Raw genomic sequence first — 15,423 nt, 5'->3', positions numbered from 1 at the left:
ACCTTATCTGTATAATTTTGACCTTAGTGAGTTACACGATAATACTCAGCAGCAATATTTTATTTTCCTGAAGTTTTCCATTTAAGACATGTTCTTTAACTACTAAATAGGCAGAAAAGTATGCAAACAAAACAAAAAAGACCACTGCACGCACACCAGCAGCTTTTTTTTTTACATGTATTTACAGCAATGCAGGATTAACAGATTCAGGTCATCACTGTTGGCTGTGAAGTAATCAGTGTTTGCTAGACTGAGACAGTGTTACCCAGATTTTTCATACCAAAGTAGGACAAAGTGTCAGTGTCAGCAACATATTTGTGAATATGTGTTTAGTTACAGCAGAATGGAGTTGCTTCTATACACAAACTGCATGAGATAAGGCTTCAAAGTAGAAATGCATGACTAATAAATTGAGGCATGGGGAAAGGGGGAGGGAGACTTGACTTCAACTAGAACTTCACCCTAAAGAAGCGCATACTTAAATGTAACAATAGAAGAAAGCACTACAGCTCTCAGACTTGTGGTGAGTTTGCTTCTCATAGTATTGGATAAGCAGTTAGCTGAGGGATCCAATCAAATTTGCTGTAAGTCTCTTTTTAGAAAATGTGTTAGTGGCATAGAACGTTAGCCAGCCATCTACCTTCAAAGCAACTGTTAGTCTAATATTGTTGGGAAACGTCACTACTTCCATACTTCAGATCCTAATTAGCTGGGCAGCAAAATACATGGCTTTCTATAAAACACACGAGAGAGAGAGAGAGAGAGAGAGAGAGAGAGAATGTGGCCTACAGGGATATTCCCAAGTCACTCATTTACACAGCTTAATTACAGGTTTCAGATGTGCAAGCCAAATAAACCTTGCCTGCTTGCTCCCCTCAGTGGCAGGCCTAGGGTTAGGAAGATGGTACTGAGACACTTCCACCTAAGACAAGGCTGCCCAGCTCCAAATGGAAGTGTTCCATACAGATGCTATACCAGTGTTGCTGCTCTTTAAAGACAACTACTTTTGTCAGGCTTTTAGAGGCTCAGGGGAAAGTTGCAGGAGTCAAGATTACCGGGAACAGGTACATCTCTCATCCTATTACCAATTAAGTGGTATCATTACCCCTTGTTTCTTCCTCTCAGTAGGGGTTGCTGCACTATTATTTTAGTATGGTGGGGGGGGTGTTGTTTGTTTGTTTTTAGAAATCTTTGATTCTTCATAGAGGCCCAAGTCAACTATTTAGGTAAGAGGTCAAAGGTTAGCTCCACCCATACTATGTTATAACCAGGAAGTGCTGTTATCTCACAATGGATGTCCACAAATTAGTCTTTTCTATTAACAGGAATCCAAGATGGACCTTACACCAACAGCATGAGTTCAGTTTAAAAACTATACAGCAAGGATTATTGTTCACTATACCACCCAAGCTTATACTAGTTAAAGTTGAAAGTTGTCAGGACTTTGGCCAAAGCTTTACTCCTAGTCTTTCCAGCCTGACCACCAAGGACAAAACTACAGTTTTGAGTCCTTCATTGGATACAAAAGCAGCAAGTGGCAGGGTGAAAGCAAGAGGCTCTTTGCAACTGCAGTCTAGTGAAGTAAGTGATGTTACCCACTGCAGAAGCTGACAAAATACAGTCCAGACTGTGGCAAGTGTGCAGTTCAGTTTGAGTGATTAGACTCCAGCTCAGTAATCTTTGGATCAGAGTTCAGTAGAAGAGGCAATGCTTTAATTTAATACAGCTGTAGCTGCTCAGTTGTGTTCCAGTGGCATTAACCTGGTACAAACAAAAGCTGAAGTCTCACTGGTCTGCTCTATCAGAGCTGGCCTGAGGTCTTGGTGCAACCTGCTGGACAGTTTGAGATATGTGCCTGGTTTCTGTAGTAGCAGAGTCTTCTGATTCCCTATGATTAGAGAAAAAGGATTCCTTGTTAGAGCTGAAACCCAAGTATGACCTCACAAATCAAAATTAAGGAATGACACATACACTAAGCATTAAAAAAACCAAAAACAAAACCCCTTTGTTTTTTGTTTGCTTTAAAATAAAATAAACACAGGAGTCCTAATAGCTAGCTTTTAAGGCCTATTGCTCTCCCAGCATCCAATTCTTGCAGTAATTTGTACATACTAGACAAAGCCCAGAGTGCAGAACACTAAAAAAATTTAAATACTAGTATTGACTGTACAAGTAACATCAAGCTTCTTGTTGCACAAGGTAGAGTTACCCAAGAGTTCTCATTTTGATCATTGAGTTCCTTTTCCTGATCTCATTTTAGACCCGTGAGGCTTGATAGCTATTTTCACATGCACATAGGATCCTGGAGGCCAATTAGTAGGAGACTAAAGTGGTATTAGAAAGCCCTTGACAAGGTAAGCTTTATTCTCTTCAGTGACTTATCTTCTGTCCAGGAAGTAGAAGACCAGTGTCCAGATCTAGGATTTTGATAAAGGGGGGTTGGAGATAAGAGTTGTTGTGTGATTTTTGGATGAACCACATTTTTACCTGGATAAAAATGCAACTAGAAGCTTCACCAATTTTGGGGACCTAGAGCTATATTATTTAATTTAGGATAAAAGGAAAGGAAAATGTTGGAATGTGAATTAATCTGCTACATCATATCTAGTAATCTAAACACACAAAGTAGGCAAAATAACTCAAAAGACATAATAATTAAAACGTACATCTCTTTCAGATTCATAAAACAAGTGCTTTCTAAAGCATCTGGCAGTGCATTCAATTCTTCATTGAAAACAAGTTCCACACCTAAGCTAACATTCACCCAAGTTTATTTTTTAACTTGGAGTATGGAAATATTAACTGTAGTTTAAAACATGGTCTGCAGGGATGTGAAATGGGAGCTACGTTACTAGAAGGAGCTAGCAGACAGCAGCATTGCGGAAGTAGAGATAGCTGGAATAATGGAACCATTAAAAGACCATGTAAAAGAAAAGAGAGTTGATAGGATCTGTGGAGTGAAGAGTTTAGAACAGGGTCAGCAAAATGTGGTCTGCAGGCCAGACTTGGTCCATGGTGGACTCCATTTCCCAGCAGCAGCAGCAGCTCCTTCTGGCTGCCTCTACCAGACCCAACCCCACTGCCCAGGTAACCTGACCAATCCACCCTGTACCCACCACCAGGGGTGGGATCTGTACAGGCAGGGCATGCAGCCAGGCAGCTGGGATGGGACCACAGTTGGGAGCAAGACAGGTAGACAGGGCTGAGGAGACCCTGGAGTTTAGGGGTGGTGACAGCACAGGTCCAGGCTAGAACCATGATCTGCTGCCTGCATGCCCTTGCAACAGGTGCGGGTTTCTTGGGCAGGGGCATGCAGGGAGCCGGCTGCAGTTCTGCCCTGGCCCTGTGCCGTCAGCATCCCAAGACCCAGACCCTGGCCACAGCTTCCTCCCCAGCTGCATGCCCTGCCCGTGCAGCTCCTGCCCGTGTCCATGGAGATCCGAGCATTGTGGGGCCATGGCAGAACCCCAGTGCTGTGTGAGGACTGCATCATGGTTCTGACCCATTCTTGCACTCTTACCACCCCAAGATCCCAGGGCCTCCATGGAAACCAGCCAGAAGCTATGCAGTCAGGGTGCATGGCCAGGCAGGAAGGTGCAGCCAGGTCTGAGATCTTGAGGGGGTGACAGAAAGCAGCTGGGGCAGAGCCCTAATCTGCTCCCTGCTTGCCCCTGTCCACAGAACCCATGTTCATCACAGGGGTACATGAGCAATGGATCATGGCTTTCCCCAGCCCAAGCACCTTGCTGTCACCACCCCAAGGTCAAGAGGGCTCCTCAGCCCAGTCCACCCATCTCGCTCTTGGCTGCAGCCCCATCCCAGCCACCTGGTCACATGCGCTCCCCACACCAGTCCCACCCCCAGAGGTGGGTGTGGGGCTGACTGGCCAGGATGCCCAGGCAGTGGGGCAGAGTGCAGCAGCAATCAGGAGCCATCACCACTGGGGCTGCTGGGAAATGGAGTCCAGCCACAGGTCGGATCTACCATTTTTCCTGCCCTGGTTTACAAGGACTCAAACAAATTAGAACGAGCCATTAATTCAACTGATTCTCTCACTGCTGCCTCAATAGAAGTGCTGCTGTCACTGCTAGGCAGTTGGATTTCAGCTTTGGATGGACCAGGAATCAAAAGGGTGCGTGTGTGTTGGGGTGGGGGTGGGGGGGGAGGCCCCCGCAGTGTGCAAGTACACCACTACACCCTCCATTCCCCTTCCCCCCCCCCCACCCCATTTCCATCCTTGGGAGTGTCCAGGCACACTGTGAAGTGTGAAGGGGCATTTACTCCATAGAAGATGCAGCTGCTTTAGGACCTTCCCAGAAGTTCTCCTCCCTACCTGGTGGCAGGATCACAGACTTCAAGCAAGTGAAACTCCTTTGCCTTATTGAGCTGTGCCCATACCACACTTAGTCAACCAAGTGGTGATTTTAAGGTTTTAGAAGTGATGAAGTATATAGGAGAGATTTGCACTAGTTTCCTTAGACTATCCATTACCATAAGTAGGATTTCCCCATCTGGAGGGAGGGTCAAATTCCAGAACAGAAGGGTATTGAGAGTAGTGTCCCAGTTTGGACAACCCCAACAGCACTTGCATCATGCTAGTGAGCAGAACTGTGCTCTCATCTTAAGACATTCACAAAGGCTGGTTACTTCAAAGGCTCAGGCACTTGGTTGTTCATTTCACGTTCCCAGGCTGGAAGCATAGTGATAACTTACATGACAGCAAAGAATACAGAGGCAAAAAGTCCTGCAAGGAGGAGAAAGATAAGGACGCTCAGGATTGAGGTTATGACAATCATCCCTCCACTCCTTCGACCAGGCCAGGTATCAATTGTTGAAGACTTTTTAACTAGGAGAGAGATCAATGGAAACAGTATTACTCCACTTGTGACCTCCCAGCAAGAGGCCAGGAGCTGCAGGCAAATATATAACTAGGGAAGCCTTGATACGGTCATCTCCAACTTACTCTGAGGCAGCTCTCAAAATATCTTTATTAGCACATTTCTGTGCTTGAGAAATGCTTGTACAAGTGAGGAGGCAGAGAATGCTCCTGCTGTATGGACAAACCCTGGAAGTCACTTTACCTCAGACAACAGTCATAGTAATTCGAAATACTGTATGCTCTGCTACTTGGCACTTGAATACTTCAGGTCAAAGTACTCAGTAGATAAGTTTAAGTATAGCTCTGCAACATTGGTATTATACCTCACCATACATTAAAAACCATGTATGAAGTGATTTGGCTATTATTAGTCACTGAACAAAAAGGCAGAAATAGGAGCCAGATCTCCTGACTTCTAGCCATTATATCTTTACTATGACTTTGTTGTCAGGGTCTAAGGAGGGAGGGAGCTTCTCCTACTAGCTTCAAAGCATTCTGTACCACTAAAGCTTTTTGCTCCAAGGACTTTTTAGACTATTAAACCAAGAGGTTCTTAAAGCAAGCTTCCTTCCCAAATGGGAGCAGAAACCCTTAGGGAGACTTACCGCTATTGGTTTTGATTGGATCAGACCAGAGAGTTTCATCTTTCATGATACCCAAAGTCTCATCTACCAAGATGTATTTAAACCTCAAAAATAGAGATAGGAAAGGCTAAGTTTTTGTTAGCATATCTAGCAAAGCCTTTATATTTTAGACTTTTGGAAATAACTAGATTGAATAATCAATTTAAAAAGCTTGACAACACACACATGCACAGAGGCAGTTAGTCAAACGTTGTTCACTACTCCAGAGGTGTTTGAGGAGAGGGTCAGGATAGCCTATTAAAACCTAGCTCTTCTGGTTGTAGAGAAAGCATTAAACGGAGTAGAATACCAACTTCCCCCCCCCCCCAAGGCTTTTTCAGATGTTTTTCCTCTAAAAAGAGGGGAAGCACCCATACAAGGAATTCTTGCAGAACTGCAGGGTTGTTTCAGAAGCAAACTACACTCCACAGCAGGTGTAGAGTGCTCAAGAACTACAGTGAACACTAGCCATCTATCCAGGGACCTAACAGGAATCCAGGCAGAGATGGAACTTCCCCTGCATTTTGTCAAAGGTCTCTTTTAGTGGAAAGTTCTGATCAGCACCAGTCAAGATACCCCCTACTAGAACAGACAAGTGCAGCTGCTTTAGCACTGCTTACCACTTTTCAGTTTAAGTCATTGTATTTGTGTAGTATTATGCTGGACTGATGTACCAAATTAGCGCTGGTGCTAAGTATTACTATGCCACCTGCTGCTAGAAGGTACTTGCAGACATTACATTTAAGATGGACCAAACTGGGCAACCTTACACGAGATGTTTACTATGGAGTTGCACAATTAGCTCCTCAGTAAAATGTTTTGGTGTCTGCATGTGTGGCCCTATTAGGCCTCAGTAAACTCTGCAGCAGGTTAGTACTTGTAAAAATAAATATCCTGCTGCGGAGTTTAGGTTTTGGGGTTTGTGTGTGTGCAGCAATGTACGTGTAGATGTTGACCTGGCTGCGTGGGGCACAAGGGTGCTTCAGTGCCAGAGCTGCCTGCATGCTAGCCCTGTACTGAAGCAACCCCATGCCCCTGTCAGCATCTCTGCAGCATGTTGCACCAGGTCAAGCAGCACCAGGCTAGTACGCCGACCCCCCCAAACAGCCCCCTGCCAGCCAGGGCTGCTCTGACCTAGCTCAACATTCTGCAGTCCCAACCACACATGTAAACAGGGCACCCAGGAGCAATAAACTCTGGTGTGATATGCACTGAGTTTATTGCTTTGCATTAATGTGCACACATAGATCAACCCAACCCTAGTAGATACATCTAAGTGCCTATCTGTGCATATTTTAACCTCCCTGAACATAAAACAAACAAAAATAAAGCAAAGCCAGTCCAAATCTAGAATTAATTCACTTAAGAAGGTGAACTAAGTTAGACTAGGAACAGGTTAGCCCAATCTGCTGAATGTCTGCACACTTTTGGAGTGCAGCCCTGGAGCTGGGAAAGCCCAGCTAGTCTCCACAGGCCTGGGACTGTGCTCTTCTTATTCCCCTTCCCTAACACTAACCAGTCCATTTTTAGCCCCCTGACCCCTCCCACCCCTGGATAGGCAAACCACCTGGACCTGCTAGCCCCCTTGATGCTCCCTCTAACACAAGTTCTTGGTGGGACTCCTGACATTGGCAAACATGCACAAGCTGCTACCGATCTAGGACTTGAAACAAGCCATGCAATAGTCAGTTGGATGCAGCAAACATCTGCATGTACCCAGAGAGCCAGAGATCATACCTGTAGGTGGTATCTGAAGCCAGAGGTGGGTTACAGACACCTAGGAAGTTTGGATCATACAAACAAGAGACATCATCTCCCACTCTGAAGAGGTACTGTTTCAGGACATCAGAAGCTTTTTTGACATTTCTAATATCAGCTAGTTTGGGAGGCGATGCACAGTCAGGCACATTTAGCACTGCTGCCTTGTAAGGTCCAAGCTGGCCTCCGTTCACTTCCTGGAAAGTGCTGTCCAGAGGTTTGCTACTGTTGTCAGTCACGGCTGAGCTGATCATGCTCACTGCAAGAGATTTGTATAAGTAAGCATCCTAGGTCCTTCCCATCTGCCTGCCAACATGACCACAATATTCCTCTCCAAATCAAGGAAAGGGAGACAATGTCAAATAATACCCAGTTAGCTCTTGCCTCTTCTTTCAATCCTGCTCAAGTTAGTACTTCAGCTAGAGTGGTATCAGTCACAGCAGATGCCAAGGAGCTGCAGACTCATAAGCAGCACTTATTCCCTCACCAATAATGGAGCATGTGTTTGTAAGCAGCATCTCTCCTCCTTCCCAAGGTAGGAAATACAGAGCACCTGCAATTCTACTGTCTAACATGACACCAAGGAGCAGGGCTGAGCACACATTGGGCATCTGCCTCTCACAGGGGTGTCTCGTAATAAGACTGAAGTGGAGCTGGCTTTATTAGTGCTGAACTCTTTTCACAACAGTGACTCTTCTGCATTTGCTGGTCAGGTAGACATTACACTTTTGCCTGTATAAGTGACTGGAAAAAAAGACACCCCAAAAAACCCAAAAAAATAATCTATGCCCACAACAGAACAGAAGTTTGGCACATGTAGACTGGTTTAAAAAATAAATAAATAAATAAATAAATAAAAAAAAAAAATGGCAGAACCCAGTCTAAGATAGACCTGGATCAACATGAACCCAAACTTCAATTGATCTAGTTAGACCAGTGAATCAAACTTCTGTACCAGATCCCCTATCAATTCACATTAGGTTGCTGTCTACCAGCATCCCAAGCTCTTTTGCAACCTCCTGCTAAGCCTGCCTTTCAGGGAGGCATACTAGCTTTCATACTGTGCTCAGCTGCTCCAAGTAAGTGCTCAGTGGGCCCTGTCTCTGGGCTGTCAAAGTCAAGTCAGCACAATTCCTTTCGACAGCCCTTCCTCCTGCCTCTGGCCAGCTGTCAGCCATAGGCATGTGTGGTGGGAGAGGAAAGGTGTCCGTGTCCCTGCACAAACCCTGGCACAAAGCACCCCACAGTATACACAGACTTGATGTGGAGCCCAAAAGAACTTCCAAAGGCCGGCGCAGCCTCAGAGCTGGACTTGGCTGCCAGGTATGGGCAAGCATTCCTCCCTCCCCCTGCCTGCCTGCAGCTGACAGAGGATGCAGCAGTGGGAAGGGGGGGAAAAATTCTTGCCCATTCCCAGCAAGCAATCAGGAGTGGCTCAGGCACTTGGCCATCTCCAGCAGCCCAAGCCCATGGGGCCTGCAGGAGTGCCTCCAACCTGCTGGCCTTGGCCAGTACAGGCAGCATGTGCATGCCCCGCTCCTCACACTCCTGCAAAGGGCAAACGTGTGTTCTGTTCACTACCAATCTAACCTATGCCACTTATAGGAAACAGTGTTACTTGGATCAATTCTACCTTGGGCTTTTTAATATCTGTACCTGGCCTGGGAGTTTCAGAACCATGTTATGGTTCTGCTCCCTTGCTCTTATTCCTTCTCCCACTGAACATTTATACAGCAGTCCTTCAGGCTAGTGCTATGGAGGGGATTGGAGCCTAAGTTAGGAAAGCAAGAGGAACGGTCAGTTCTACACCAAAACTGGAAATTTGAATATGGCTCTGAGGGTTGAATCGCAAGAATATTCTCTGCCTTAAAAGGAGACAAAAGCCCCAAATGTAATAGAGCCAAGATTGAGCTTCAAGGCACATCTACACTCCAGCAGCAGGTCCTGGATGGGACCATCCCCAAGTACACACCATGACCACCCAAATGCTCCAAGCCTGGAAACACCACCAGTTTAGACAGCCAGAGTTGTCTTTAGCATACACTCAGAACAGCTGCAGAGGGAAACCCTGGAGATGGACTTGGGTCTAGGATTGCATGAAAGCTTCTGTGGTCACTCAGTAAAACAAATATTCTTTCCACACTATGGTTCACAGGAACATCAGTTTCATCGAGCAGCTTCTGGGTCTGGGATGCCATTCAGTTTTGGCAACATCTAGTTAGACTTCCCAAATGAAGATCTTGGAATTTTCAGTTCATGGATTTTCATAGATTCATAGATGTTAGGGTCGGAAGGGACCTCAATAGATCATCAAGTCCGACCCCCTGCATAAGCAGGAAAGAGTGCTGGGTCTAGATGACCCCAGCTAGATACTCGTCTAACCTCCTCTTGAAGACCCCCAGGGTAGGGGAGAGCACCACCTCCCTTGGGAGCCCGTTCCAGACCTTGGCCACTCGAACTGTGAAGAAGTTCTTCCTAATGTCCAGTCTAAATCTGCTCTCTGCTAGCTTGTGGCCATTGTTTCTTGTAACCCCCGGGGGCGCCTTGGTGAATAAATACTCACCAATTCCCTTCTGTGCCCCCGTGATGAACTTATAGGCAGCCACAAGGTCGCCTCTCAACCTTCTCTTGCGGAGGCTGAAAAGGTCCAGTTTCTCTAGTCTCTCCTCGTAGGGCTTGGTCTGCAGGCCCTTGACCATACGAGTGGCCCTTCTCTGGACCCTCTCCAGGTTATCCGCATCCTTCTTGAAGTGTGGCGCCCAGAATTGCACGCAGTACTCCAACTGCGGTCTGACCAACACCCTATAGAGGGGAAGTATCACCTCCCTGGACCTATTCGTCATGCATCTGCTGATGCACGATAAAGTGCCATTGGCTTTTCTGATGGCTTCGTCACACTGCCGACTCCAAGATCCCTTTCCACCTCTGTGCCACCCAGCAGGTCATTCCCTAGGCTGTAGGTGTGCTGGACATTTTTCCTCCTTAGGTGCAGCACTTTGCATTTCTCCTTGTTGAACTGCATCCTGTTGTTTTCTGCCCACTTGTGCAACCTATCCAGGTCTGCCTGCAGCTGTTCCCTGCCCTCCAGCATGTCCACTTCTCCCCATAGCTTTGTGTCATCTGCAAACTTGGACAGAGTACATTTGACTTCCTCGTCCAAGTCGCTGATGAAGACATTAAAGAGTATCGGTCCAAGGACCGAACCCTGCGGGACCCCACTGCCCACACCCTTCCAGGTCGAGACCGACCCATCCACCACGACTCTTTGGGCGCGACCCTCTAGCCAATTTGCCACCCACCGGACTGTGCAGTCATCCACATCACAGCCTCTTAACTTGTTCACCAGTATGGGGTGGGATACCGTATCGAAGGCCTTCCTGAAGTCTAAGTATACGACATCCACCCCTCCTCCTGTGTCCAGGCGTTTCGTAACCTGGTCATAGAAAGAGACTAGGTTGGTCAGGCACGATCTGCCCGCCACAAACCCATGCTGGTTTCCCCTCAGCATAATTTGCCCTGCCGGGCTCTCACAAATGTGAGCCTTGATAATTTTTTCAAAGACTTTACCAAGGATGGAGGTGAGACTGACCCTCTAAGATTTCTGCCCCTCTAAGTTCAAATCAGATTTGTGGGTGATGGAAGCAAAGAAAATAAATCTTCCTTCCAAACTAGAAGCCCTGGTTTTTAGCCAGGGTCATTAAGCAACAGGAATGAGCACAGAGGCAAGTCAGGCAAAGTTTTTTGATATGTGTAATGCATGCACCCAACAGAATACTTGATACTAACCTATATACATAGTAGAGAAACTCAAGCTATTGGTTTAGTTTCCATGGTTCTCTGCGTCTTTGTTTCCCAGTCTATTGCCCCCCACTTCCGCACCCCCAAGAATATCCACAGTCAAACAACACCCCCCCACACACACACACACACACACACCTTGTTTGATTCTTTGGTCTCCCCTCTCAGTGCAGAATAATTTTAAGCACTGACATCTGCATTAAGCAGCATAAGCTCACCCTCTAAACCAGCATTCCTCAACCCATGGGTTGCAACCCAAAAGTAGGTTGCAAGAATATATGAAAGGGTCACAAAAACTTTAGAAATGGGTTCTCCGTTAAAAGGAGAAAAACATGGGGAAACCATGGGTTTTCCCTTGCATGCTGGCAGAGTTCCTCCCCCACCCCCTGCCCCACACATTGGGGGGGGCTGGAGCCTGGGGGCAGGGTGCAGTAGGTTGGAAGTGAGGGGCACTGGGTCAGCAGTGGCTACTTGTCTTCACAAAATGTGTCCTTGTACAAAAAAAGTTTGAGCACCATCACTCTAAATAACCCCTGGCAACCCCACAGCAATTGCTATGCAGACATTATAGCAACACTGTAGCATTGTCCAAGTTACCAAACAGGTTTTTATTTCCTCAGATATTTCAAGGGCCATCAGCATTATATGCAGAAGTATTCCCTGAAAAGCAGGGAATCAGTCAGACACTGCAGACAGTTTAACCATCCATCAAGTTTTGAGGAATTTAAATCCTTGGCAAATAAAACCTGGTCCCATCACTTTAGCACACCTCTAAAGATGAGCCAACATGACATTTTTTTAAGGCAAAAAGCAAAGACAAGTGTTGAAAAAATGCCTCTTTGCCATCATTTAACTAGTGGATATTTCTTCCAAGCAGTCTTTTTATAGCAGACACCATTTAAACAAAATGTATGAATAGTTCCACTCTGCTGTAGGCAGAAGGGACAACATCCAAGGCACTTCATGGAAAGTAGCAGTCAAGGCAGCACATTTTTGAGACAAGCCAAACACCCAACAGAACGTTTTAGTTTGTCCATGTATTATAGCCAATATAACAGTTGCTTCTTTAAAAAAAAAAGAACCCCACAATGCTCAGGACAGTAAAGCCTTTGACTGCAGCTCTTGCTAGCCATGGCAAGTTTCCCACAGCCCAAGGCAGGAGCCTCCCGTAGGAGAGGTGTCTGGTCATTCTATTTCCTTTGTTATTAGCATCCTGTAGCCAGGCTAGCCACAGTCCAAGCTTTCATTTCCAGTGCTTACTGGGAGAACATAACATGTTTCAGGCTCATCTTTAAATTACTGAGTGATAGTCATGTAGCAAAAAGAAGAGCTCCACCTTGTCTGTAAGATAGGATGGCTGTCAGGGGGAAGGAGGAGGGAATTAAGTGACAGACCTGATGGGCTTGTCCATACTAGAGTGTTTAAGGTCACAGAGCAACTTCACCAGCAAAATTTCTGGCTCTTGAACGCAGACTTGGATAGGCTCAGTTTTCCTCAAGACCAGACACTGACAAAGTATAGAAAAGCCCTGTCTCCCTTCAGAGGAGAAAGACCTATTGGTTGCTTTAATACTGTTTTAGGAGTTATGAAACAATCATGTAAACTAATTTAATCTTACTTGGAGATGCACAGCCAACATTTTACAGGCTTTTTTGTTTATACTCAAATAGAGTTCCAACAAACTTGAATATTTGCTAAGTGTTGCTAAATACCCCTGGAGTCTACAGTCTAACAGCAGGGCAGCTAGTACTGTAGTAGCAATCCAGTCCTCTACCAGGCTCATCTAAAAGAATTGTTTCCCTCTTGTGCAAGTGTTCTCTGCAGATGACACCCATTTGATATTGCTGAGCACACGGGAGAAGCTGACACAGAAACTATGCAGAACACGACTGGTCCAGGTTTACATTGGCCAACAAGCTATTGCCAACCCAGATGTTGGCAAATGTGATACCAAGTAAAGAATTGGTACCAGACCCTCAGCTTGTTGAGTCCAAAGGAGAGGTTTACCACTCCTAATAAACATGTATTAACTTAAACTAGTCTTAGTTACAAGTTGACCTTGCCACCACACCCCATCCTTTAGCATTCCTCAAGTTCTTGAAGAATTACATTTGAGCACCCATCACATAGCTCTCTCAAATGGGTAAAGGAGGGGTTAGACAAAGAAAGAGTTGTGAAAATAAAATAAGATACTTACTAGAATCCATCATTGCATACAGATATACTTCATAGGATTTACCTGGGGACAGTGAGCCATCAAATACACAAAAAGGTTTTTCTAAAGCAATTGTAGTAAAGGTGGGATTGTTTGTAGCCAGCTGGGGGCTTGCAATCTGTGGCCTCAGACTCTGAGCTGGAGAGGATAGGTCAGAAATGGAAACACTTGGTTAACTCTTTTTCTACTATGGCCACCATCAATTTTTATTATTAAAACATACTCAAAAAAGGGAAGGAGGGTTTGGAATAAAACTTGGAAAGAAACAGTTTTCTTGGCATGTAAAACTTAAGAGTTCTGAAGTTTACCCATTCTGTATCAAGAGAAAACATGGACAGGGCTTGGGGCAAAAGGGCAAGGCTCCTGACCTCCCACACCAGGGGGCGTCTCCTAGTCAGGGCATCCCAGTTCAAGTTCTGGTTCTTCCCTTTGTACATGGGGAAAAATGAGTGTCCCAAATATGATGTCTAGGGAAGGCTCTTTCTTCTGGACCCAAGAAACCCTGCTCAAGGAACCTACACCCAAAGCTAATGCACTCCCACTGAGTTTAGTCCCAAGGAAATCCCTTTTATCAGGAGAGCCCAAGCAGCTAAGTTGGAGCATTCTTTTTCTGGGAACACTTCTGAACTAAAGTTCCTCCCTTTCTCACCCTCCTGTGGGTGATCAGCAGCAAAGCACAAACATTTTTGAACCCCTGGATGGTGTAAGTTTCTCCAGGACAGCTCTGATACCATCTCAAGTGCAACTAGGAAGCTCTGTAGAGGGTATAGTCATTCTCTGCCTCTCCTGGAGGAACACCAGAGAAGGCAAGTAGTAACAATAGCTTAAAGAGAGGGTATAGATTGATCTGAACCTGTCATGAAGCATAAACAAGGATTGCTGCAGGAGCAAATGCTCAGGGGTGAGATCCTACAGCTCCACCAATGCTCCCTAGAACTGGGCCAGCAGACACAGCTCACTTCATCACTGGGAGCTTGCAGTAATCTTTTAAGTACAGTGCTGTCACTCCTACTCCTCTAATATTAGAAGAGGGTGAGGGAAGAGGAAGACACCTGAACCTCCAAAGGAAAAAATAAATTTCTCTTAAATATTTTTTTTGGCATTGAGGATTAGAAAGGGTAAAGAACAGGAGATGGAAGAAGATCACAGACAGATACTCCTTACCTACACACAGGTGCACCAGCCAGCAAAAAGCTGGTACAAGCCAACAGCTCCACATGCTCAGGCACTGAAGAGAATTGCCAGAAAAACAATGCTGGAGGGCAACTCCTGCCCCCAAGCCTAAAAAAGACTCAGGTTCACTAGTGCAACCACCTACTTCCTCGTCAATAAACACCCCTTCCTTTCCACCTCCACCCCAGCTGCAGCTCTGCACCAAAATTACCTAGCTAGCCTATCCTTCTAGCCAGACAGCAGCTCCTTTTCCACTCCCTCATGCAGCCTATTTACACGCTCTCCTCTCTGCACCCCCCCTCTCCCCAACACACAATCCCTCCCTCAGCTACTCCCAGGCTGCAGGTAAGGAAGGGCATAGAAAGCCTGTCTCCACCCAACATCATAGAACAGGCTCAATACAGGTTCTCACAAGCACAGCTGTGTTAGGTTTCTTTTGATCTGTGCTAACAAAGAATTGCTTTGATTCTGCCTTACAGCTTCCCACACACATCTAATGGGAAAGAGCATTGAGAGGATTGGTAAAAGGGAAAAAAATAAAGGTCCCAAATCAAAAAGGGAGAGTATGAATATTTGAATTCTGAATCTGATCTAAATTTTGAAATTAACACTTGTCCAAACTTGTACAGCCCTAAGTGTGGGGGTCAAAATCCAGTTCCAGCTCTGAATTTTGCTTTCTGGGGTCACCTCCTATTAAAACAGAATGGACCTGATTCAGATGTCTGTAATTCAGGTGAAAATCAAGGGAAAACAAATGGAAGGCAGTAAAATCATACTGATGAAGAGAAAAGGTTCAGCCCTGTTACATTGAATTATTGTGCCTTCCTCATCCTGCATTGATGTATACTGGTCATGTATCTTGATGACAGAGGGAATAATGCCAGATTTTAAAAGATATAGCAAATCAACCATCTGACACCTTTAAAATAAATGCATAAACAGAGAGATTTCTGAGAATGAATAGGCCAATCATGCTT

At 45.6% G+C, this 15,423-nt stretch overlaps 1 protein-coding gene across 2 annotated transcripts; it reads right to left on the bottom strand.

The window, feature by feature from the left end:
* Positions 1 to 42: 42 nt before the first annotated feature.
* Positions 43 to 14,701, bottom strand: UPK3A (uroplakin 3A). Of its 2 annotated transcripts, none has more exons than XM_059726656.1 (6): positions 14,438 to 14,701; positions 13,298 to 13,411; positions 7,240 to 7,519; positions 5,485 to 5,567; positions 4,714 to 4,846; positions 43 to 1,888 (listed from the first exon to the last, which is right to left on the bottom strand). In XM_059726656.1, exons 1-6 carry the CDS (start codon positions 14,490 to 14,492, stop codon positions 1,786 to 1,788), a joined length of 768 nt encoding a protein of 255 aa, XP_059582639.1. In that variant the 5' UTR covers positions 14,493 to 14,701; the 3' UTR covers positions 43 to 1,785. The 2 variants fall into 2 exon arrangements, with proteins under 2 accessions (XP_059582639.1, XP_006265401.1); XM_006265339.4 differs by having other exon boundaries at positions 13,256 to 13,411; positions 14,438 to 14,698.
* Positions 14,702 to 15,423: the final 722 nt, after the last annotated feature.

Source organism: Alligator mississippiensis, chromosome 4, assembly GCF_030867095.1.
Source record: "Alligator mississippiensis isolate rAllMis1 chromosome 4, rAllMis1, whole genome shotgun sequence".
Taxonomy (NCBI): Eukaryota; Metazoa; Chordata; order Crocodylia; family Alligatoridae; genus Alligator; species Alligator mississippiensis.
Note: the sequence above shows the minus strand (reverse complement) of the source record. Positions and strands in the feature narration are given on the sequence as shown.